The sequence below is a fragment of the Xyrauchen texanus genome, chromosome 8 (genome assembly GCF_025860055.1).
Source record: "Xyrauchen texanus isolate HMW12.3.18 chromosome 8, RBS_HiC_50CHRs, whole genome shotgun sequence".
NCBI classification, from domain to species: Eukaryota; Metazoa; Chordata; class Actinopteri; order Cypriniformes; family Catostomidae; genus Xyrauchen; species Xyrauchen texanus.
Genome location: NC_068283.1, coordinates 10,213,229 through 10,239,272, shown reverse-complemented (window position 1 = coordinate 10,239,272; position 26,044 = coordinate 10,213,229). Strand labels below are relative to the sequence as shown.

Genomic DNA, 26,044 nt, shown 5'->3' with positions numbered 1-26,044 from the left:
ACTGATAACCATCTTTGAGAGGGGTGAAACCGTGGACATGAGGGGGAAAAGACAACAGGACAGTACGCTTCTTGTGTCTAGTGCTAGGAAGTGCTATAGTGGCCAGAGCAAGATACCACAACTGAGAGAGGGGGGAAAAACTGTTTTCATATGTTTTCATTAGACTGAAACCCTGCAAATATCTGTGGTCAGCATCTGGCTTAGTCTCCGAATTCTCTAACATGGATCTAATTTCACTTAGTCGCTCACAGCTGAAAGAAACGAGAGACTGGTCCTGTTTTCTGTACAAGTTTAAATGGAAAAGTTTCATCAGCAATCTCATTTAAAATTTGTTGATAGAAGGTGTGATTTGGAAGTAAAAGACAAGATGATTAAATGATTACCTTTTACGTTTGTTAATTATCCCATAGTAATTTTTCTACTTGATTTTGCCCAAGAAAAAAAAAAGATTTCTCTAAGGTTGAGCAGTCATTTTTTATATTGATTAGTAAAAGGAAACCAGTACTGCCACAGTCTGGCCATTACTGGCGCACCAAGGAAATATGTATCCCAACAACGGCAAGGGAAAGTTACCCACATAATAGGGCTGGACGATATACTGAACATTCATGATATATTCACAATGATTTTGTTGGCAATTTAAGCAGAATTGTGCATATTGCAATCATTCTAATGAGCCATTATGTCCATATGTTGCCAGACTGAGAGCATTAATCATTTTTGTAAGCATCTCGGATTTCAGCAGCAAAATTGGTAAAAATAGGTCACTCGATATTTACAGCTTAAATTATATTCAGATTTATGCATTTCAATTTCATAACCATGTCCATCACACTGAATTGAGTAATCTTCATTTTAAGTTTTATGACTGTATTTTAAGTTTTATTAGTAACTATTAAATTGAAATGCAAAAATCTTATTTAAATATATAATTAAATCATTTTTAAATGGTGAGTATTTTACTCCTTGGATTAAACATTTTGAATGAGTTCCTTTGATAAAATAAATCACTTTTTTAAGCCATTCTATAGCAAATATACAATTATCGAGATTAAATATCCTCAAAAGGATCAGAAAAATCTAAATAATTATTTTGCCATATTGTCCAGCCCTAGTTAAGACATGTTGTCAGCATGATTTATTTTATGCGTTTCAGCTGAAAATAATTTTAATTGGACATATATAGCAACTGCATTCCAAAATTTTACATCTGTTAAAAAAAAAAAAGAAAAATACGAAGGTAAAACCAAACCACATATGATTGGATGGATTCTTGGCCCTGCCCACCCACCATATCCAGAGGCTGATTCTCTACAAGGCAAACTCTGCTCATCCAGCCTGGGTCGCCAGGACTCACATTCAGCAACAGGACAACCGAGGCCTCCGTATCACTCAAATACCAACATATTTTTCGGTTTAAAAACAGTGAATAAACTTTTATAAAATTCATGCACAAATACAGCGATTTGTGATAAAGGATGCACTGTGAAATTATATTAAAATAAATGGTTAGTAACACTCTCTTTGCTTGTATAATTACAAGAATTACAGAATGTTAGGTGATGCCACTAATTACAGTGGGCATTTAATGGTGAAATTGAGGCTGGTTACTGAAGTAGCAAAACTAGCTATGATTCAAATTTGTTCCAGGTTCCACCCTTTAAGTTTTCCTCAAGACTATACCTTCTCGGTTTCCCCTTCTCTTAGGCCACATAGCTGCAGAGTAAAAGAGAAATCGTCAGATTATTAACGCTCGCTCAAGTTTTGAGGGTTTGTCCACAAGCCGCCAAACATTTCGCCCCCATTGCTAATGGTGAGTTCTGATTTGTTGACATGTATTGGCCTCAGTTCTCCTGACAGGGTGAGTGCCGGTGACCTCTAACTGGGCATGGATTGTATGCATGTTGTACTTACCATTATCTCACCCTGTAGTGATAAGGAAGGAGGGGGGTGGGGTGAGTTTGGGGAGAAGAAATGAGACAGAGACACAAGAAACAAGCGAGGAAAGGGAGACAGTCCAGGGGGATGGATTAGAAAGACACATGTTTTCCAGATGGAAAAGTAAAGGTTTGAAAGAAACATGGGTGTGATGGAGTGAGTCATCAAAGGAGAGAGAGAAAGAGAGAGAGACAGAGACAGAGAGAGAGAGAGAGAGAGAGAAAGAGCAACAGAACAAAGTTACATGCTATTAGATTAACTGACATTACCACAAATCAGAATTATCTAAGGTTGTGTCATTGTCACGGCTGGATCCATGCACATTCTGAAATACACTCCAAATAAACGGGAAGTTTGCATTAAATTAGGGCAAGACAAATAGAAAATAAAAAAATAATGCATTGATTATTCATTTTGTCAGTGTTGCATAAGTTGCATTGCATGCGTCAGTGTTACTAGCAGCTAGTACTGCTGTGATGCTAGTGAGAGCAGTTTTTCAAATGCAAGGGAAGAAATGAGAGGGAATGTCCCTGTATAAACTCCACCTTTTAATAACACAGCGTGATTTTGAGATGCTCATCTCATTTTTGTTTAAAGCCTTTATGCAGAAGGAGGATGTTTCTGATCATTTCGTTAATCTAACTGTGTTACTCTTCGATGCCGAGCAATATTCATTCATATAAAACAGTACACAAACCAGGTACAATGCAACAAGTCTGAAGCTAAAGTAATTTGTCTGTGCACAGTGAAAGTGAAAATGCTGCATGACGTGGTGCATTAAAAGCCATTCTGAACATACTTATAAATGTATAATTATATGTAACAGAATTTTGGACCAATGAGATTTCACTGTGGGCGGGGCTACCCGGCACGATGCAGCAGAGAGTGAGAAATCAAGTGACTGACAAATCGTCCTGTCGCTTATTGTGGTCTCAGTTGGTTAGGACAAAAAATGGTTAATGCTTGAAACTATGTTTATCGTTTTATACAGTGTTGTGCCTGCTTAGGATATGGTGTGAAAAGTTGAGGACACTAAATGAATAAGTGATAGATACCTAGTGGGAAAATAATGATTAGTTTCGAACATGATTGAACTTATGGGGTAAATATAAAGGGGTGGTATGAAAGGGGTTCCGCAAGGCTGAAGGTAAGGCCCTTTTGCGTTTAAAGGGAATGGTGGAGGGGATGATGTTGTTGGAACAAGGGATGTTGGGATAGAGAAAGAGGGATACCAGTAGGGACTCAAGAGTGCCAGGAAGAACTGGAAGGTGTACCTGGTTGGGAACGGCCCTCTTCTTGTTGACAATGTTCCTTTGCTGGGCACTGCAGGTGGGAAAAAATGCAGACAAACACTGATTACACACTGATTGCACACTGCTGTCTGTATAGCCAAAATGTGACTTTATTAACCTCCTTGGCTTGAGATCAATCCCGACACTAAGACACGAGCAGGGAATGGGTGGGTAGAAAAAGTGGAAATGGGAGGCCTGGCTAAGATCTATCTGAATGTGGGTGGGTGATTGAGGGGGGCGCTTGCGCACCTGTTGTTGCTGTGCCCTGGCAGGGTACCGTCATCCATCCGTCTGAAGTCAAGACTGAAAGTGACGGCACGAGAACCATTAACAGAAATGCCCTAATAGCTAATGCCCGCAAAAACACAACATGCGCTCGAGGGTTGCCCGCAGGGCAAGCTGGGTCAGACAGGCTTGATGCTTTATGTTGCCTTGGTCTCTTGCCAGTTCTACATAATCTGAGCATGCAAACATTGTACATGCAATCAGTCCTTTGTTGCTGTCTGAGAGGTCAAAGACATGCAATACTGATTTTAGTGCAATCGGTTGTGTCCAATGCTTAACCCACAAATGCACAGGCCGAGGGAATTAAATTGATCATGTTAGTTTATTTTTATCAGGATAAACGCAAAAACGGTCTCCAAAAAGATGTGTCCCTAAATTAATTTGAGAATTGCTTCTCCCATTAAAACCACCACCACTAAATTTTAATGTTGGAAGTCAACCCCTCTAATCAACTACTCAGTTGTTGGATGACTTGTCAATAGTTGACCACCATGGCACATCCTTAGTTTGAAAGATATTAAGAATTTAATTGACACTTAAGGCTGGAGTACATAAAACCACTAAGTTGGTCGATTTTAAGCCAGTCAAATTTGACAGATGTAACAGAAAACCGCATAGTATGTGACAGGAACAAATTCTTACCACCAAACCATGATTCCATCAAGTCGGAGGATATTAATCCCGTTTGATATTTTTGAGCTGACTATCCACAACTTAAGAGGAAATCACATAGTTTACGTTCGTATGAAGTCATCTGGTGAGCACCAGGATGGTGAAGCTCAAGAAATGGTGATGGTGAACAACTGCACTCACCTTCAGCTCACACTGCATTCTCGAGAGGATATGCTGGCTGCGTCTTCCCACTAGGGATGTAACGGTTTCAAGGTTTCACAATATACCTTGGTTTTAAAACGGACTGTTATCATACCGTTGAAATCTTCTCATTGATGGTATTGCATGAAGATAAAGACTTTCAGAACTTTTTTAAATCCAAATCAGTTTAATTAAGACATAATCGATGACATTTACACAACATCATATAAACTTGGCTAGATAAAATATATCTTTAAATTGTGCCTCTCATGTTTCATTTGACTGCCACTCAATTTTAAATGTGACATGCAGATGTCGTGAGCACTACAGACATGTCCGAGCCTGAACCATTATTTCTGCCACAACAGAAGTTGAAGTCCGCTGTCTGGGATTACTTGGCTACGTAAAAGACCCATCAATGTTGATGGTTACCCAGTCTGTAAAGTTTGCCACAAAAAAGTATCTGCTCTGGCGGGAAACACTTCAAACCTTAAGCACCATCTATTTTCTTTTTTAACTTGTCGGATTAACATCCTGATGTTCAAGATCAAAAGTTAAAGGATTAAAGTTGAAGAAATCCCCTACTTCCCACCCACGACCAAAGCCAAATGCGCATGGCCCACGTCTTTGACAACTCAGAAAAGAGCACTAGCAGTAGCAACAATAACAGCAACGCTTCCATACATGTTTGTTTGCATCTGTAATGCAGCTTCTAGAACGGGAGGCAAGTGTTTGTGTGTTTATTGTGATCAGATCGACTTGACAGTCGGGTAGCGTGTGATGCCCAGTTTTTATCTGTATCCATTTTCATAGTCGATGTGTGTGTGATACTACCTAGTATTTTTGGAATCTGTTCAGATTTTTAAAGTCATGTGTTGTCCAGCTTTTAGTAGCAAGTAAACAAAATGTCATTGAGTAAAACTGTATATTCTGCTCTGTTCTCAAGGTCATATCAGATTTCAGATTTACCCACCCCTAAGTGTCATTTTAAAAAAGTGACCCATTGTTGGCTGCTTCACATGTTGGTCAGGTGGCCCTCTCTTTTTTACATTAGTCAGTTACAATGTGAATCAGAAATTATGCCGAAGTCTGAATATGCAAGACAGGGTAACAAGGCCAAAGGAAACACTCCTCTGTAGACAATGGACAATTTCCAAACTGCCTTTTTGCACCCTTGAAGGGCACTGCTGGAACAGAATGCCACACAAGGGGTCGTTCCAAACATTTTCTCGAAGGGCTCTTCCCCAAGACTGTTAATGAAGGGACCATTCATTCATGCCATACTATATTAGAGTACCCACTTCAAGGGCTCTGCCCTTCAAAGTGAGCAGGGCATGGGGATGATCACTTTTGATTGGAATTCAACCAATATGTACTGCTCAAGGTTAGGGGTCATTTCGGCTGTGAAAGAACAGGAGTTGCTGCACATACTTTGCAAATCCAATGAAGTCTTCATGATTGGTATTGATGTAAGACAGCTCGATGTCAATCAGCAGAAGAACCTGGTGAAAAAAAAATAAAAAATGAATTTTGCTTAATGAGCAAAAAAAAAAAACAAGTGGTAAAAGTGGAAGTTCTCTCGCTGGTCTCGCACCTGGTCCTTGGTTTTGCCTTCTCTCTCTCTGACATAAGTGGTGACAATTCTCTCCGTCTCCTCTCGCAATCTGGGGTAAGAACCCAGCTGTGGGGAAAAACAGCACATAGATGCAGGCTACAGCATGTACACACAACCACAGCCACACGCGCATAAACATACACACACAGCTAACCACAATCAGTCCTTTATATGCAAGTAAATGAGGACTAGTTGCAGCTAAGCTATCATGCACAAAAGATTCAAGAGAGAACATGCAAACACATGCAGAATTTCAGCAAGTTGTGCTGGTAAAAGAGCATTCACTTTCAGACAGGAATAGACAGAAAGTAAATATAGACATAGACATTAAATAAAAAGTGTAATAAAATCACACTTTAAAAATGTTAATATTTTTCAAAATTACTATTTTGTTCTCATTGTTTTAAATAGTTGGTAATAGTCTGGTCCCACTTTATATTAGGTGTCTTTACCTAATATGTACTAACAATAAAATTATACAATGAAAAGTATTTATTGTGTAACTACATGATGTTCTTTAAAATTCTCACATTTGCTGCTTCTGAGGTTAAGGTGAGGGTAGGTTTAGGAATATGATTAGGGTTTAGTGTAAGGGTTGGGGTAGGGTTAGGTTTGGGGGTAGGATTCAGGTTTAGTGTAAGGGTTGGGGGTAGGATTCAGGTTTAGTGTAAGGATTGGGGTAGGGTTAGGTTTAGTGAAAGGGTTGGGGAAGGTTAGGGAGTAGGATTAGGGTTTAGTGTAAGGGTTGGTTTAAGGTTAGGTTTATGAATAAGATTAGGGTTTAGTGTAAAGGTTGGTTTAGGGTTAGGTTTGGGAGTGGGATTAGGGTTTAGTGTAAGGGTTGGGGTAGGGTTAGGTTTGGGAGTAGGATTTAGTGTAAGGGTTGGGGTAGGGTTAGGTTTGGGAGTAGGATTTATTGTAAGGGTTGGGGTAGGGTTAGGTTTGGGAGTAGGATTAGGGTTTAGTGTAAGGGTTGGGGTAGGGTTAGGTTTGGGAGTATGATTAGTGTTTAGTGAAAGGGTTGGGTTTGGGAGTAGGATTAGGGTTTAGTGAAAGGGTTGGGGTAGGGAGTAGGATTAGGGTTTAGTGAAAGGGTTTGGTTTGAGTGTAAGATTAGAGTTTAGTGTAAAGGTTGGGGTAGTCTTGGGTTTGAGAGTAGGATTAGGGTTTAGTGAAAGGGTTGGGGTAGGGTTAGGTTTGGGAATAGGATTAGGGTTTGGTGTAAGGGTTGGGGTAGGGTTGGGTTTGAGAGTAGGATTAGAGTTTAGTGTAAAGGTTGGGGTAGCGTTGGGTTTGAGAGTAGGATTAGGGTTTAGTAAAAGGGTTGGGGTAGGGTTAGGGAGTAGGATTAGGGTTTAGTGAAAGGGTTGGGTTTGAGAGTAGGATTAGAGTTTAGTGTAAGGGTTGGGGTAGTCTTGGGTTTGAGAGTAGGATTAGGGTTTAGTGAAAGGGTTGGGGTAGGGTTAGGTTTGGGAATAGGATTAGGGTTTGGTGTAAGGGTTGGGGTAGGGTTGGGTTTGAGAGTAGGATTAGAGTTTAGTGTAAAGGTTGGGGTAGCGTTGGGTTTGAGAGTAGGATTAGGGTTTAGTAAAAGGGTTGGGGTAGGGATAGGTTTGGGAATAGGATTAGGGTTTAGTGTAAGGGTAAGGTTATGTTTGGGTTTAGGATTAGGGTTTACTGTAAGGGTTTGGGTAGGCTTAGGTTTGGGATTAGGGTTTAGTGTAAGGGTTGGTGTAGGTTTAGGTTTAGGAATAGGATTAGGGTTTAGTGTAAGGGTTGGTGTAGGGTTAGGTTTGGGAGTAGGATTAGGGTTTAGTGTAAGGGTTTGGGTAGGGTTAGGTTTGGGTGTAGGGTTAGTGTAAGGGTTTAGGCATGGGTAGGATTAGGAGAAGGATTAAGGGTTAGGGTTTAGTACAATGGTTGGGGTAGGGTTAGGTTTAAGGTTAACATTGTAACTATATGGATTTATGCATTTTGGCAAATGCTTTTATCAAAAGGGACTTATATTGCATTCAAGGTATACATTTTCTCAAGTTCCCTGGGAATCGAACCCATAATCTTGGCGTTGCAAGCACCATGCCCTACCAGTTGAGCAACAGGAACCCTACAGATGTATTTAAATGCAGGTACTTCAAATGTAAGTACAATGCAACAACATGCATGTACATAAGTACATAGTATCAAAAATTTAAGTAAACAATAGTTAAAGACACCAAATATAAAGTGGGTCCATTTATCCTAAAAATATAGAAAATAGTATAATTAAGTTTAGATCAATTTATTTGCTGCTTCAAGTACAAGAATTGTTATTGAAATCATTAAGAAACCAGAATTTATCAATTCATTTCGATTCCCATCCCTAGGTGCAACTTAAAAGGGCTAATATTATTTCAAGATCACAAATATGTTGTCAAGTGCTGGAAAGACACATGAGCACTCTTCCAGCACTGAGAGTGATGCAGTGAAAAGAAAAGAAAGGAAAGAATGTGAAAATTGACAAAACATCTGAAATGTGAAGTTGGGGAGGGAGGGAAGAATCAATGACAGTTTTGCACTGCAGTTCGTCTGGTGACCACAAGAGGGCAGGTGAACAATTCTGTGTTGCTATGGCAACAGCAGCAGCCTCTCATGCTGGGCCAAGCCTGGGGCAATGAGCAAAAGGGGTTGTATCACTGTATTTCTAGTTTTACAACCAGTGATTTAGGCTAACTTGTGCTCTACTAAAGCAACAAAGAGTCTGAGAAATCGGGAGGGCAACTTTAGAAATAATTCAACCCAAAATGAAAATTGTCATGATTTATTTGCTCTTATGTCATTTCGAAACAACATGAGACGCAATGAAAATGAACATATTGCCATACTAACATTTTCCATACTATGAAAGGAAATAGTTACAGAGACTTTCATTCTGCCCAAAATCTATGTAATCCATGTAAGGAAGACAAGTGATACAAGTTTTGAATGATTTGAAGGTGAATAAATGATGAAAAACTTTTATTTTCACTTTTGGGTGAACAATCCCTTTAAGCAATGCTGGAACTGGACCTTCAAAGCTGGGAGCTGATTAAACTTGGACATTTTCCAAGATGCCAACATTTTTCCAAAACAATCTAAAAAAAACACGATGGGTGCGATGGAGAGGGAGGGGCTGATTTCATACAGATGGAAAGCTGATTGGACAGGTAGGCGGCAGCATGTGGAAACGGTGGGAGGAGTTTAAGGCTTTACTCTTGGAACTCCGCCTCTTTACGACTCTGGTTACCTTGCTGCCAGATTTCCTGACGAGGGTGGTGAGCTCAGACACCACCAGATCCACACATTTCAAGCTGGGCTCTTTCAGTTTGCAGACCTGTTTTTTCACTATAGTCTCAAAGGCCAGGTCAGGGGTGAACAACCCCGTTCTGAGCGGGGCAGGGAGTTGCCATTGGGAGAGGGGAGAAGCGTTGAGGTGTTAAAAGAGGACATAAAAGAGACAGAAGGCAGAGAAGAGGAAATGAAGAAGGGGAAGAATAAAAAGAGAGAGGAGAATTTTAGTTGATTAACCAATGCTTATCTTTGAACAGAAAATGAGGTCCAAAAGGGGCAGCCGCAGGTTTTCACATCCATGATAAAAACAAAACCTTGAATCATGTTTTGCTGCACTACAACAAACATACCTTAAACACAAATGTTTTATTTTAAAATCTTGTCTTCAGGGGTGGAAATTTAGAAGCATTTAATTAAAAACTACAGAACTTTGAAGCTCCAAAAAGCACATAAAGGCAGCATAGAAGTAATTCATACAACTCCAGTGGTTAACACCATGTCTTCAGAAGTGATATGATAGGTGTGGGTGAGAAACAGTGTAATATTTAAGTCCTTTTTTACTATAAATCTCCACTTTCACTTTCTTCTTTTTTTTTATTTTGCCGATTCGATTTTTTTCGTGCATTCCGTCACCACCTATTGGTCAGGGTTGGAAAAAGGTGGAGATTTATAGTTCTGGCCACTATACAATTGCATTGTATGGCCCCGACTTGGTGTGAATAGGCCTCAAAAAAGGCCTAACCTTTTACCTGGGCCCTAGAGTACTCAAGCAGGATGTGAAAGGGGCCCAGGCTCGTCCCTTTTAAACCACAGATGACCAGAGAGAGCTCTCTCTCTCTCTGCTCATCTCCTTTACACAAGACAGTCACAACACCCCAACACACGACAGCAGAGCAAGTGCACAAGGCAGCCGGAGGGCCAAGGGGGTCACACGAACACGCAAACACACTCCCCCGAAACGATCTTTCCCTCTGTGCTTTTCACTGAAAGCAGCGTCTGTTTGTCTCAGGTGTCATATGACCCCCCTCAAAGGAAGCCCCCCCTGTGGCCAGGCTGGGGTACTGCAGTACCTTGTTGGTGCACTGCCTGAATGTGTTGATGAGCTCTTGAATAACCAGATCGATACATTTCAGACAGGGCTCTTTCAGCTTAATGATCTGCTTTTTCACGATGGCTTCAAACGCCAGATCTGGAGTGAACAGCCCAGTTCTGAGAACGCACAAGGACAGACAGACAGCAGGATATAAGAGGACGTGACAGACAGAGTGAGGTGGGGGGGAAGAGAGGGGGATGGAAATAAACAAAAATGTGGCAAAAAAAAAGAATAACTCGAAACACAAATAATTGAGAAATAACATGGAAATAAAACAATATTGGAAGTGAAATCAAGTAAAAAGAAGTAGTTGAGGTAAAGTATAGGGGAAAATAACATAGGTTTGACTTGTACAAGTACTAAAACAAAAATAAACAAAATGAATCAAACGAAATAGACGGATGAATGTGGATAGCTCTGTGGGGGGAAAAAAAGCCATCAAGGTGATTCTTAAGCACATAAGGCCGTGCTCTCACTATAAAAAAATGTTTTGTTCGTATTTAGTTTTTGTATACAAATTTTCACTGTCTGCAAAAAAAAACAAAACAAACACATACAAATCAGTGTTTGCTCCAGCTGCCAGCACGTGTCAACGTCAAAGTATACTTTGGTTTTCCACGTGCCATTATGCCCCGCAATGCGAGTGACATTTTGTAATCAGCACATTATTTGGCGACTGTCTGCATGCAGCCAAGTTTTTCTAGGGTACAGTCGGTGTATTCGTGCAGTCGTAGTGCGCACACATCCATATGGGCTTGCAGTCAAAAGCGTATTCTGTAGTCTGAAATTATGAGCATTTTAGTGATTCAATATTCCTCAATCTTGAGCTACACTGCAGACAGACATGTTTCAAGCAAGTTTGATATTATAGCTAAAAAATGGCGACGCAGCGACAACGGTGATGTGTTTCAAACAATGAGAGAAAAAGGTGAAAATTAGGGAGCATGAACAGTTTTTCTTGTTTGTCTCTTAATTTTCTGCAAAAAAGTGCTAAAAACTATTTAAATGAGGGTCAAAAAATTTTGGGAATACAAGGCAAAGATGCTCCAGAATTTTAAATGCGGGGGGCAAAAATCTATTTATTAATAGCGCTTCTTTTTTGCTAAAACTGATATTTCATTATTGTATTCCATGCATATTTTGCGATACAATAATTTTTTTGCTATACACTGTTTACAGGGTTTAGCTTGTAGAAATTTAAGTGCTGAAATACCTGGAAAATCGCCTTGATTTGTTGAAATGTGATTGAGATTAAAACAGAAAATTTCTTCCGTGTAATGTGTGTCCATCAAAGATGAGATACCGCACTCCACTTTTATTGAATAATGTGTCTTAACATCCTTTCTGTTCTTTACAGTCAGATATAAACTTTAAAAGAAATGTTAATTTTAAATCACAAATAGAACAGATACGAAAAAAGAAAGAAAGAAAAAAAAGACTTCTCTCTTGTTAACAAATGAACCAGAACACCTGTCTGTGAGATATAGGTTGAACTCTTAAAGTGAGTACCATTTTACATATCAAATTAGTGTAAACTCATGTAAATTAATTAGTGTTGTTAATCAGCTCATATATACATATACACATATATACACACACACACACATACATATATATATATATATATATAAAATACATAGAATTTCATGATATAAAATTCATTGATAGAAGGTAGAATTTTTATATTTTTAAAAGTTAGTGTATTTGTCATAATAAAAATTATGACAAATGAGATATATATATATATATATATATATATATATATACATATATATATATATATATATATATATACATATATCATATTCACACACACACACACACACACACACACACACACACACACACACACACACACACACTCACATACTTTTTCAGGACAGGTTTTGTTCCGTTCTATTGCTTTTTCTGCACCCGATCAGCCAAAATGTAGCCCATTATTTTTAAGGCTCATTTGTTTGTGAACTTTTCTTATAGAGAAAGGTATAGGAGAAACTCTTATTATTTAAAGGTGCACCAAGTAAGATTTTAGCAAGGATTTAGCTGGCTCTTATGTGTCCCATCAGTCCCAAAATTAGTTTGAATTAATTAGAATGAATTACTCTATATTGACACCCATCGTCCTGGAGTGCTGTCACTTCTTATCAAATGTGTTTGTTTATCATCGGTTTTGTTACTTTTAATCTGTGTTTTTATCCACCTCATATTACACACATGACTATAAATGGACATTCTCCATCCAATCCTAATTAATTTTTGTGTGTTGTTGCGCAACGGACAGTGACCAGACAGCCGCGACTTGCGATCTACCCAGGCCCCCTACTTAGTGCACCTTTAAACTTTGAGTACTTATTGTATATTGTGCATTAATTAACTTTATTTGGATGAGAAACTATAATGTGCATTTCACGTGAACATTTAAAAAAAACACACACACACACACACAATTTACTGTCATACTTTGTCATTTAAGAGTTATTATATTGGATCTAGATAATATCAAATCATGGACCTCATATCACATACTGTAGCAAACAGAATCGTGAAATTCATATCGTCCCATCCCTAATACCTGAGTTTACAAGTTGGGAAGAGAAATAAACTTGGGTCACTTTGGGTCAAAGTATGGTTCTATAGTGAATGATAAGTTTTATTCATCTTTCTAAATGCAGCTGCCTTGTTATTGATCATTTGGCTAGAGATACCTCTTATCTAAACATCTTATCTACGCTTTGTCCTCTTGCTCTGAAAACAATACAACAGGTGACATGAAAGAATGTCTCGTGTAAAGTAAACAGCAAAGCAATACTGGTAGTCTGCCAGTTGTGTTGCGTGAGCACGGCCTTACCATAACAAACAAAGAAATAGAAAGAGAGTGTGAGGCTGAAGTGAAAAAGTGAGGGACTATTCAGTGAACATGGGGTGGAAGAATTGGTGTGGCTTTCTTGACAACGTATGGCCTGCAGAACGCAACTTGCCTGACACCATGGACGTTCTTAATGGCGTGACTGATTTCTCGCCGTAGCTCCTTCTCATCAAACACAATCTGAAAGAGAGAGAGAGACATGCCAGTGCACTCATGTGGTATAGTATTGGGTTTTCCAGGAACTTGTTGAGTCTTGTTATCTTAACATTATAGGCGTATTTGCTGGAGCTAGCAAGATTCAAATCAATCAGAAACATCTTATCGGCACCAAACTGAAAGTTCAGAAATATAGTGCATTTACCTTCACCAGCTCAAAGGGGAAGCGCTCATGGAAAATTCGGTTAATCTTGGCACCACCTGAGAGCTCTGCCGTGTCAACCTGGTCTCCTGACCCCTCGATGCACTTCTCAAAGTCCACTCCAAACTGCTGGACCATCCTGAGTGCAAAATTCAGAGTTATAGACATCTTCCCCACACTATGCACCATGACGAAAACAGATTCAAGTGCTGTGTTGCAATGCATTAACACTGAATTGTCTACACACTTGGGGTACATTTAGTTGAGGGACAGGCAGTTTTTCTTTTTTATATGTTCCACAGTTATTCCAGTCCCTTTATTTTCCCAATTCATCATTTTATTTACAAATTTAAAAAGTGTGGTTTTTCTGCTTTTATTCGTTTTTTAATTCGTTTTTTTTTTTTATTTTGGAGTAAATAAAAACGCCAACTCATGATGTTTGTGTTCTTTAAGACCAAAGTATAATTCGGTAAAACGAGAACATGCGTGATGCGAATCTCGTCAGTATGAGAGCACGGAACACGCGCAGTAGGGTTGTTCCGATACAAACATTTTGGCTTCGGTACGATACCAGCACTGGCACCTCAGTATCGATACTATAATCAACAAATTACAAACAGTGCATAAAAGTCAAACAGATTAAAAATATGCGTTTTCTGTTGTAATTTTTCTGGATTACATGTTAAATGTTTTAATTAAATGTTATGATGAAACGGTGTTTAATCAAATTGATACATGCGGTTTTAATCAAATAAAAATATAATTTTGTAAAAAAAAAAATATATATTTTGGTAAAATAAAATGCTGGATAACAGAGCTTCACGGTATTAATGAAAACATTAATGAAAAAAAAAATCTGATTACCCGGTACCTGTGGCACAATACTGCTAAGAATAATAATAATAATATTATTATTATTATTAATAATACCATTTAATATTACATAATTTTTATTCTGAGTATTATTCCTACTTTTTTAATATTACATTTTTACACCGTAGTTATATTTTTCCGTCTTCAATTTCACGCATCCATTTGATAGAATCTATTTTAGCGGGACTTTTATTTTGACAGACCTTTGAGTTCTTCCTGTTTATGACAGGTTATTTATATCAAGCTTCCCATTAATGCTGGGATACTCCCGTCATGACTCTCAAGCTGAAATCTTCGAGCTGCAATGGAGGAGTTCATTTTAGTGTTAACAGCTGTATATACTCTAAACACACTGCATGAAAACAAAGCACCAGTTGTGTGCGTTGTGTTTACGTGCACACGTGTGTGTGAGAAGCAGATGACAGAAAAGAGCAACACCTCTTGTTCATTCTGTGGCGTGTAGCGCATGTGACTGTATAATATTTAATTAAATTGCATCCATCTGGTGTTTAATGATCACAGGTGGCCATACCCAGAGGTTTCTTATTTTATTTTCAAATTGTCATTGATTTCATCTCAAATTGTCACATCTCATCTAATTTTGCTAATGACAGCATACTGTAATAAGGTACCGAAAATAGCAACAAGATGATATCGCACAGTTAAAAAATGTTTGTTTTTTTTTTGGTATCGCGATACTTCGTTAGTACCGGTTAACAGTGCAACCCTATCGTGCAGCCCGATTTTTCTAACTGCGTGTCTTTGATCGTGCAGAATGTGCATGCGCCTGGAAATATTTGCACAAATTAGTGGATCCACAAGGTGGCAATACTCACATTTGAGCCATTATTGTCACGTAGCAACACTAGAAAATGTAAGCGCCGGTAAATAACAGGAGACAGGAGAAAAACAGCAACAGCCGTAGCGCGCACCATCAAAACGAGTACATTTTGAAAGGCTCGCGTTGGAATGTATGGAGACGCTGAGCGTTTGCGTCAAAATCGAAGTATACTTTGGGCTTTAGCCTTCTAATTTAAAGCTTTTGTTTTTCACTATATTTATGAGGAATAGCAGCTATATGTGTAAACTGGGTTGGGCTGTAACTGAATACATGCAATGGCGTTACGTATTCAGAATACAAAAATGAAGTAAATGTATTCAGCCTTCGTAACGTTTTCAAGCACCTGTATTCAGAATACAGTTAATTTAAACAATTTGATTAAAATACTTTTAGTATATACCACAAAATAAGGCAGAAAGGAAAAAATGATTGTCAAACATCTGTGAAAACTCGATTGTTTTCTGAAGAGAAGCTATTTTCAAAACACTTGAATATCCAAAGAAAATAGGTTCTTTGGATATTTTAAAAATGGACCGCTGTCACCAAAAAGTTTAATTTCAGGCACAAAAGGATAAAAATACGTCTTATTCATGTATACTGATTGCTGGATTGAATACCTGGCAACTGCACAGAACACCGTTGACCATCAGTTCCCTTTTACTGTAGCTGCGCACCAGCACCAATACTGCTGGCAACGGTTTTCTCCACAAATACACCAATCAGCCACAATATTAAAACCACCAGCCTAATATTGTGTAGGTCTCCCTCGTGCCGCCAAAACAGCGCCAACCCGCATCTCAGTATAGCATTCCGAGATGATATTCTTCTCACCACAATTGTCCAGAGTGGTTGTCTGAGTTACCATTGACTTTGTCAGTACAAATCAGTCTGGACATTCTCTATTGATCTCTCTCATCAACAAGTAATTTTCATCCACAGAACTGCCCCTCACTGGATGTTTTTGGCCCCAATCAGTGTGAATTCTAGAAACTGTTGTGTGTGAAAATCCCAGCTGATCAGCAGTTACAGAAACATTCAATCCAGCCCATCTGGCACCAACAATCATCCATGCATTTATCGAATCAGCCAATCGTGTGGAAGCGGTGCATAAAATCATGCAGATACAGGTCAGGAGCTTCAGTTAATGTTCACATCAACCATCAGAATGGGAAAAAAATGTGATGTGAGACCGTGGTATGATTGTTGGTGCCAGATGGGCTGGGTTTAGTATTTCTGAAACTGCTGATGATCTGGGATTGTCACACACAACAGTCTATATAATTTACTCAGAATGGTGCCAAAAACAAAAAACATCCAGTGAGCGGCAGTTCTGTGAATGGAAAGTATGGTTGACATTCAGTTGTTTTGCACAGAGGGGGAGAGAAGGAAACCGGGACCTATTAAATGCGTCTTTTGCTGTCCAGCAAGACAATCTAAATTGTAACATTGCTGCACTATTCAACATGTGCACTAGAGGGCACCCCACGATCACACATCACTGGCTGAAGGTTTGAATGGAGACAGTTTTATAACACTGAGCCTTTAGCAGTGTAGCGGAAACTGACTTTAAATACAAAAGACAAAATATATGATTTTTAGTCATGTTCGCTCTAAAATATTGACTTTAGAAGGTACATCCATAGAAAGAGTTAGTTCTTATAAATATTTAGGTATATGGCTTGACGAAAGATTAGCTTTCAATGTACATATTGATAACTTGTTGAAAAAGCTAAGGCTAAAAATGGGATTCTTTTATCGATTAAAAAATGCTTCACTTATGGGGCTAGAAAGAAAATAGTACAGAGTACTTTCTATCTGTAATGGACTATGGTGATCTATTATACATGCATTCAGCTGCATCCTTAAGAAACTGCACTTTGTTTATCACGCTACACTACGCTTTGTTTGTGGTGCAGAGTCACGTTCTCATCATTGTATTTTGTATGAATCGTTAGCTTGGTCATCCTTATATCACAGGAGAAAATTGCATATGTTTGTATTTATTGCCAAGGCACTAGGTAAATTACCCCCTTGTGTTTCTAATCTTTTAACCTATTATACAAATAGCAACTGCACAAGATCCTAAACTCAAATTAAGCTGACAGTCCCAAGGGTACATTATGAATTTGGTAAAAAAAAAGTTCTCATTTTATGGTCCTTGGGCATGGAATGAATTGCAAAATGTGATCAATTTAAATATACTTCCCCCTTTGAGCACTTTTAAAGATCTTTTACAAACTGTTTTAAAGGGAAATTGTAATTGTTTTTATTGATCAGATTGTATATATCTTTTTTTTATATATATATTTGGAGTATTTATCGTTTACATTTTATTGTGAAACTATATGGACTCCCTGGAAGAAGAGATTGTATAATCTCAATGGGACCTTCCTGGTTAAATAAAGGACATAATAATAATAATAATAATAATAATAATAATAATAATAATAATAATAATAATAATAAGTAGTAGTAATCATGCAAGGCCACATATCTCGATTTCATTCTTAATTTAATCAGTCCTCCAGCCTTAATGAATACCATTTGGATGTGTCAAAGGTCAAGGTCAGCAGGTTTAGAGCATTTTGGATGGTTTTCTCCCCATCATTAACAGTAAGTGCTACATCACGTCAGCAACATTTCCTCAATGTGACAAATGACAAAGAATAAGAATTAAATATTACATGTTCTGAGGAGTGCCAAAACATCTACATAATGTAGCTATTATTATTTCTGGATTGAGTATTTAAAAATCACAGTTTTGAAAGAATGTTTGGTCTCCAAAAAATTGTGATATCATCACACTATATCTCTGTGCCTGATTTAGAAAAGGCAGAAATCTAGTCAAAATTTGTGCTGTAAAAATCAATGACAGCTATAACTATCACTGCTGGCAAGTAACCATGGTATAAGTGAGATGATCCATGGCTAGGTTTGCATTAAATATTTTAACACACTTTGCATCAGGTGGTTCTTCCTCTCCATGTTGTACATTAAAACTGTTTAACGCACACCTAGCCATGGATTATCCCTTACATATCGGATTATTTATAATAATTTAATCATTACATATTGTATCATTTTATTTGGGTGGCTTTCTCAGCAAATACTGATATTTGTGATTAATTGCATTTAAATCAATTGAATAATCTGCATATTGTATAATTAATTTAATTTGATTAAAATTGTAATTAATTGACAGCCTTGAATCAAATACAAGTCAATATCATCAAACCTCATCACATCTCATGACCAAACGTGCAGCGCTTTACTTTCTTAATATTATTTGATTTGAGAGTGAATAACGACTTAAATTTCAATCAGGGCTTCAGAAGACTTGGAATATAGTGCATGAGTCGTACTGGGTGAACTATTTTCCTTTAAGTTTAGAATTGAGCTTAAAGCTGATTGGTCCATTGTTAGTAAACAGTCTGAGATGACGTACAGCTTCAACACTTTGTTTATTCAGCCTCAAACTGTTGCGAGTGCAGACACAGAGCCATAGCCTTTTAACTACTGGAGCGTCAACTACAACACATGAGCCATCTCAGTGACCTTCTGTAAATACTCACTGCAGCAGGGCCTTTGTCTTTCGTGTGGGGTCATCTGGGCGGAAGTTTTTGTATTCTTCTACCTCCTTCTCCAGAGAGAGGAGCTGAGACTGGAGTTTGCTGCGAAGGCCAGGCAGTGTGTCCCGGATGTGGTTGGTCAATTGCTAAAAATGAAAGAAAAAGATGAAGTGTGATAAGTAAATATTTAAAGAACCAGTTCTACACTCCCCACTCATAAGACATGGGTGAGGGTGTGTAGAACTTTTTAAATGAAGGGTGTTCCAATTCTGCTAAGCTTTCTGCAGTGTCGTATGACACAGAGACTACAAGTTGATTGGCTCTCAAAATGAGGCATTGCAGGGAATCAGTGAGAAATGTTAGAGGCAGTCGTTGAATCATGCGGTCGTTTAGTCCCCTTTCATTTTTACGCCGTGAGTGTGACGGACCCACAAGTGAGGAGTTGCCAGACCTCAGCAACATCAGTCAACGGTTGTGGCATTCCCTACTGTTATAAAGGTGTTTGCGTTGGTAAACTGTGGTCATACCTGGTTGAGGGTCTTCTGCAAGTGTGATGTTCCCATTTTTTCAGCCATGTGTCTGTAACTGGGGTGGGACAGGAAGAACTTCCTCTCTGCCGCCTGAGCGGCCCGAATATCCTTCCTGCCATCTATATCTTTCTGACTGCGGTTCACTATGCCAATATAACCTGAGACGGAAAAATGACTTTACATTGTACATTCACAGTGTGATAAAAGTTACAGGTGTGTGTGTAGCGGCTATTTTGAAACGGCTTCCAATGTGGCTCATCCAATTAGAGTCAGAATCTTCAATTTAATAATAGTAGTTTTACTGCTTATATATTAGTTCTGAGTCTTTTGTTTTAAACTCAAGTGTTGCAGTGATGTCAGACCTATTTTTTTTTTTTTTTTTTTAAAGAGTAATCTTCTTTTGGTTTGCATCTATTAAGTTGCCAATAAAAAGAGAAAATAAATCAAATGAAATTAAGCACTTTTCATTTGGTGATCCATTCAAAAATGAGCATTACCACATGGTTTTGAACATTCAGTGGCAGGTGTGATCCAATGCAATGGCATTCATCCATTGTTAAGTGTTACTTAAGTGTCCAAATACTTTTTGGGGCCCCTGTGTAAAACTTTTTTTTTTGCTTAATTTCCATCACAATTAACTACTGTACATAGTGGTAAATACCATTACCATGAATTCCAAATTACAAACATGTCCAGCCATACAGTGGGGTTATGACACTAACTGCTCACCTCTACGCAATGGTAAGAGTTTATTTTCCAGGATATCTCTGGCATCTGTGCCTTCATCCATCAAATCCAGTTTGGTGATCACACCAATGGTACGCATTCCTGTTGACAAACAAACATCCTTAGGGTTTGTGCTTTTATCCACCAGCTCTCTGTACTTTAGATGTGTTGGTGCAGTATATTAAAGGGGTCATGACATGAGAAACCAAATTTGCCTTGATCTTTTGGTATATAAGAGGTCTTTGTATCATTAAAACGTCCTGCAAGTTTAATATTTTAAGACGTCCTCCCCATTCTAAACGAATCATTTATTTAATCAAACTCAAAATACAGCTCGTTCTGGATTCATGGTTAGAAGTGACGTGTCGGTTAGAAGTGACGTAACAGCGTTTGCATATGACCGCCTCCAGCGCAAGACAACTACGCTCATTTCGTATCGCCGTGCGCTTCACAAGTGTTCAGTCGATGGACAGCGAGCTCTGACAGAGACTACTTGTGCACAGGAAAATTACGATGCCACACAGATGTGCTGTTCCTGGCTGTGGTCAAACAAAACCTCTGAATAAGCTGCCGAAAGATCCAGACGCCAGGGAAAAATGGATGCAGTTTATTTTTTGCGGACGCTCCAGTCACGGCAGTGTTAACTTAAGCGTTTGTTCTGTACATTTTAAGGATGACTGTTTTGAGAACAAATCTCAATATGATGCTGGCTTTGCCAGAAAACTGTTGCTCAAAGATAAGTCCGTGATCGACTATTCTGGGAACAACGACGACGCAAACTGTAAGTAATCTATTTTAAACTTTAAACTACTTTTTAAAGCGCAATTTCATTCATTATGAATAATCACAGTGTTTTTACTTAGTTTACTTGCATATTGTTCTGGCTGGGGCGCCAATAATTGATACATAGGCACTGACGTTAGCCAATCATAACAGTGGGCGTTAACACTGAAGTCTTAAATGGAAAACGCCCCAAAACAGACTGTTTGAATCAGAGGATGAGAAACAGGGTGGGAAAAGGTCATAAATCACTAGATTTTAAAAGTTTTTCTTAAAAAAAAATATATTAATACTATAATTGCACCTAAGGGAACATAATAATACAATAAAAAAAACCATGTCATGACCCCTTTAACACAAGAACATATCCAGTGTGAACAGCTCCTTCCATGTGTGTCCCATACATATACTGTTCTTGCTGGATTTTCAAAGTGAAACAAATAACCTTGTGGAGAACTTTCCAACGATATGGCACACGAATACTCCCTATGAATTTTGCTTTTTGTTTTTTTACTAATGCGTTTTTCCTATTCCAGGGTCCCTACTCTTTTCAAGGCACAATTTTCTAGGACATTTTGTGTGCACAACCAGTATAATATTTAAGCAAAAACACACAAGAGGTCATTATATTTATTGTGGTTATGTTTCCTCTGAATGCCATATTTGACAGTTTAATTAAATGTTATTATCAAAACTGTGTCTAACCAAATGAATTCATTAAAATTTTAAATGAAAATAGACTAGAATGAAATAGAATACTTTCTTTATTATATCACTTAATTTTATTATCAAATATAGGGCAGCTGTGGCTCAGTTGGTGGAGTGGGTTGTCTACTAATCGCAGGGCTGATGGTTTGATTCCCAGCCCACAGGACTCCACATGCCGAAGTGTCCTTGGGCAAGACACTGAACCCCAAGTTGCTCCCAATGCAGTTCTGCGACGCAGTGTAAAGCGCTTTGAATACCGCTAAGTTTAAAAAGGCGCTATATAAGTGCAGACCATTTAGCATTTAGTGCTTTTGCACAAAATCCTCACAACAATCTGAAACACTGGAGATATTCTTGACAATAAATAACAAATCTGAGAGATTGCTTTAATACATTATTATAATTATAGTAAACATTACATTACTATACAGTAGTAATATAATGTCATCTTTTCTTTCCCCATTTCATGCGTCCATTAAAATCAAGCTTTTATTTTGACGTTTCTGTGTGTGTTTTTGATGCACATGTTTGACTTTTTCAGGAAGACCGTTCAAACCCCAAAAGCTGTGATTTAATTAAATAAAACTAGTCTGTATGTGCTGCGCACTTCAGAGTGCTCTGCTCTCCGTCACCTTCTACTATACTCTTGAAGAGCGTGTGTGATGATCATGATGAGATGTTTTCATTGTATGTGCGTCCAGCTTCACACATTCATTTTGAAGAGCACAGGACATGCAGATTACTCATTTAAATCGCAGCCTTTTGCGGTTTAATAAATCACACAAGGACATATCATGATTTCCGTTTGATTAATTGTGCATTCAAACGTTAATTTTCGTCCCAAATATGTCAAATTTCATTACTCCTTGCGTTTTGTAGCTAATGCCATTTTTATGAGCATACTCAGTAATTCCGTCCATGTTTTTCACATCGGCGAATTCATAGGGCCCTAGATGTGGTAACTGTGGTATAAGCTGACTCCGATTGTTGAATTATTAAAAAAGTTGTTTAAAACCTTAATAAAAACCTTTAATCCTAGAGTTAACACAACAGCAATGATGGAACGGGAAAAAAATATATTTAGCAGTTTATCTATATTTGTCGAGGCAAAGCAAAGACAGCAAGTGAGCAAAGAATGTACATGACAGGGCTTCATAGTCAATAATTTTTTCACAATGCATTGGAAAATTCCAGGTTTTCCAGAACGAGAGGGAAACCTGTATTGTGATCATTTTCATAAATGATGAAAGTGAACACTTCTAATTCAGCTAATTAAAAAACAGTAGTTAAGAGTTGGTCTCTATTGTAAAGTACTAATTCTAAACTTTTAAGCGACACTCATTTCGTGTCAAGGGAGTCCTTTTTATTATGTCTAATAAGTAAAAAAAAGGTTAGAAGTAGGGCTCTCTTAATTTAGAGCAATAAGTTATATGAAAAAGAATACGTAAAAAAAATTAACAATAAATCATGCCCCCAACTTAAATGAAAATTCCATAATAAAGGAATGTTCCCACCATCGGAGCAATTCAAGCTTTATGTACCACCTTTATGCAGTAGTGGGCAGTCAGCACGACTCCAGCTGTACAGGCAACACGTCTCGTCAAACCAGCGTACAGGCAGCACAGCCTTCCACAGATGACGCTCCCTTGTACTCAATGACAGCTGGACCGAGCACAACAGAATGCTGGTATTTTCAAACGCATGTTTTAAAGTTTCCGACTACGTTTATCTTGACACAGCATCTTAAAACAAGTGAGACGTGATGCAACTAAAGTGAGACGCTCAAAAAGCACCTGTCTGATGCATAAATGCTGTTGCCACAATGCTGTGTCATGTATTTGAATTATCTGAATTATAATATTTATTAGGCCTATATATAATATATTTTTTAATTATTCAAAATGACCTGAATTTAGGGGCCTTTTCAGAAAATATAATATATATATATATATATATATATATATATATATAATTAATTGCATTTAATTGCGGTTAATTAATCTGCACATAATTTACACATTTATACATTCATCATATTAATTTGACTAAAATGTCGATTAATAGCTCTAGATCAAATGCAAAAAGTAAAAATGAAAGTTTAAAGGTATTGACAAAAACAAGCTGTTGATTAGCACTTATTGGCCCAGAAAAAGGTGCATCCAAACTCCCAGCAATTCCTACCTTGAGGGTCCACCTCCTTCGCAATCTTGAGGGCATCCGAGTTGGCCAAGTCAGTGTTGGCAGGGGTGACAGCCAGAATCAAACAGCTCTCCTTAGTGGTGAACTGCAGAATCATATCTCGAATCTGGTGCTCGATGTCTGGGGGCTGATCTCCCACCGCAATCTTGGTCATACCCGGCAAATCGATGAGGGTCAGATTCAATACTGACAAATGAGAGAGATTGAGAAGGGTTACATTTTAATCAATGGCTGCGTCATTATGTTTGTGGACTGAGTATTACCGGTGTAGTATTACCGTTTGGAGAGTAGACTCTCAGGTTGATGGGGATTGGAGAGATGCCCTTGTTGGACCCTGTAATCCTGTCGGTCTCCGCTTCAATTTCCTGCCGGACTTCATCAAAATCCACAAACTTCTTCCCTTTGCAGTGTAAGAACTCAGCATATTCTAGATACAGAGCAATAGAGGGTGTGGTTTAGGGCGATATGGAAATGGGCGGTTGACATTTAATCATGAAAGCAAACAGGACATGAAGACATATAGCTGTAATGCACACACTATTAATGTTTATCTATGATGTGACTTAATGTCTCTTAACTCAGTGACAAGAAAAATACAGTCTCACCATATGATTTATTGGTATAATTTAAATTATATATATATATATATATATATATATATATATATATATATATATATATAATTTAATGTATCTAGATTTATTATCATCATATGATTTAGGTCGATTCATTTTTTTTTTAAATATTTGTTAAAATATTTTACCTCACACGCAAAGAATCAATATTTTTGTGTTCAGATTAGAATCACATTTTTCACATTAAAAGGTGTTGTAAGTGGGGGTTTTTTCATGGAAAAGTTATTAATGAAAAAATTGTCCTGAGATATCACACCGGTCTCTGTAGACTTTGTAAACAGTAAACAAAAGTGTCTGCGGACAACGGACATTGACGCTTTTCACCTGTCAATCATGTTGCTCATAGTGTTATATGTGAAGCAGATCATTGAGGCTATGATTCATAATGTTTGTCAGTTGAGGGCGCTATTGTGCCACTGTTGAATTTGACAGCCACTGGAACAAACAATGCTGCTCTTTGCTCGGTTTTGGTCTCAAAATAATCTTTGGAGGGCAGAGTTTTGGAATGTGGGGGCGTGACTAATTCAACGTCTCAGTCACGTGAAAGCTTGAGAACGCTCATATTGCTTACAGCACCATTAATATTTCTGGGAAAAAAGAAATAGACCACCACTTAGAGCACAAGTGCAGAGCAAAGGTGAACACCATTTCTATTAGTCCAAAATTATGATCATAAAATATGGCAATATTAAAGTATTGCAATCCAGATATCGATAAAATATCGCATTGCCAGGTCCCTGCTGATTTCCATCCCAATTTAAAGTGACACATTTAATGTTTCTCCACATTACGCTTGATGCAATTCGAGAATTTAACAATATGGACACTATGTATGTACATGTATAAAAGTGTGCTTTTTCAACCATCCATATCCACTATAAATAGCTGATGAAGCGGTGTTCTGCTGAGCTGGCAGGGTTAAAATAGTCACTGAAATTACAGACGAAAATGACGTTGACGAAGGGCTTCTTGATTTTGACGCCAATAAAATCGAGACGAGAAAGAAAAAAAAAAAAAAACACCCCATGACCGTCATGACGAAATTCAAATGTTAGCATTTAAAACATCACGTTGACGACAATATGACAAGAAAGAAACTAATACTACAATACTTTAATGTTTCCTATTAAAAGACAGAAAAATCTAAAAAGAATTGATTCAATGCTAGTCAGAATGAGTAACTTGTGCTGTAAATTTCCTTACACAGTGCATCCGGAAAGTATTCACAGCGCTTCACTTTTTCCACATTTTGTTATGTTACAGCCTTATTCCAAAATGGATTAAATCCATTATTCTCCTCACAATTCTACAAACAAAACCCCATAATGACAAGGTGAAAGAAGTTTGCTTGAAATCTTTGCAAATGTATATAAAAAAAAAAAAAAAAAAATTAAAAAAAATTGCATGTACATAAGTATTCACAGCCTTTGCTCAATACTTTGTTGAAGCAACTTTGGCACCAATTACAAGCTATAAGCTTGGCACACCTATTTTTGGGCAGTTTCTCCCATTCTTCTTTGCAGGACCTCTCAAGCTCCATCAGGTTGGATGGGGAGGGTCGGTGCACAGCCATTTTCAGATCTCTCCAGAGATGTTCAATCGGGTTCAAGTCTGGGC

General features: G+C 38.0%; 1 protein-coding gene across 6 annotated transcripts in view; it reads right to left on the bottom strand.

Moving 5' to 3' along the window:
- The window catches only part of dnm2a (dynamin 2a), an 80,987-nt gene that overhangs the window by 21,814 nt on the left and 33,129 nt on the right, over nt 1-26,044 (bottom strand). For 2 of the 6 annotated variants that reach the window (XM_052131607.1, XM_052131608.1), the window contains exons 3-13: nt 24,070-24,219; nt 23,775-23,978; nt 20,109-20,207; nt 19,377-19,537; nt 18,853-18,995; nt 13,570-13,705; nt 13,321-13,388; nt 9,206-9,344; nt 5,923-6,009; nt 5,760-5,830; nt 3,213-3,261 (exon numbers count right to left, since the gene is read on the bottom strand). In XM_052131607.1, the coding sequence (XP_051987567.1) occupies nt 3,213-3,261; nt 5,760-5,830; nt 5,923-6,009; nt 9,206-9,344; nt 13,321-13,388; nt 13,570-13,705; nt 18,853-18,995; nt 19,377-19,537; nt 20,109-20,207; nt 23,775-23,978; nt 24,070-24,219 (1,307 nt within the window). Of the gene's footprint in view, nt 1-1,914; nt 1,927-2,225; nt 2,274-3,212; nt 3,262-5,759; nt 5,831-5,922; nt 6,010-9,205; nt 9,345-10,319; nt 10,459-13,320; nt 13,389-13,569; nt 13,706-18,852; nt 18,996-19,376; nt 19,538-20,108; nt 20,208-23,774; nt 23,979-24,069; nt 24,220-26,044 lie in introns of those variants that run through there. The other 4 variants (XM_052131604.1, XM_052131605.1, XM_052131609.1 and 1 more) reach the window with 4 other exon arrangements.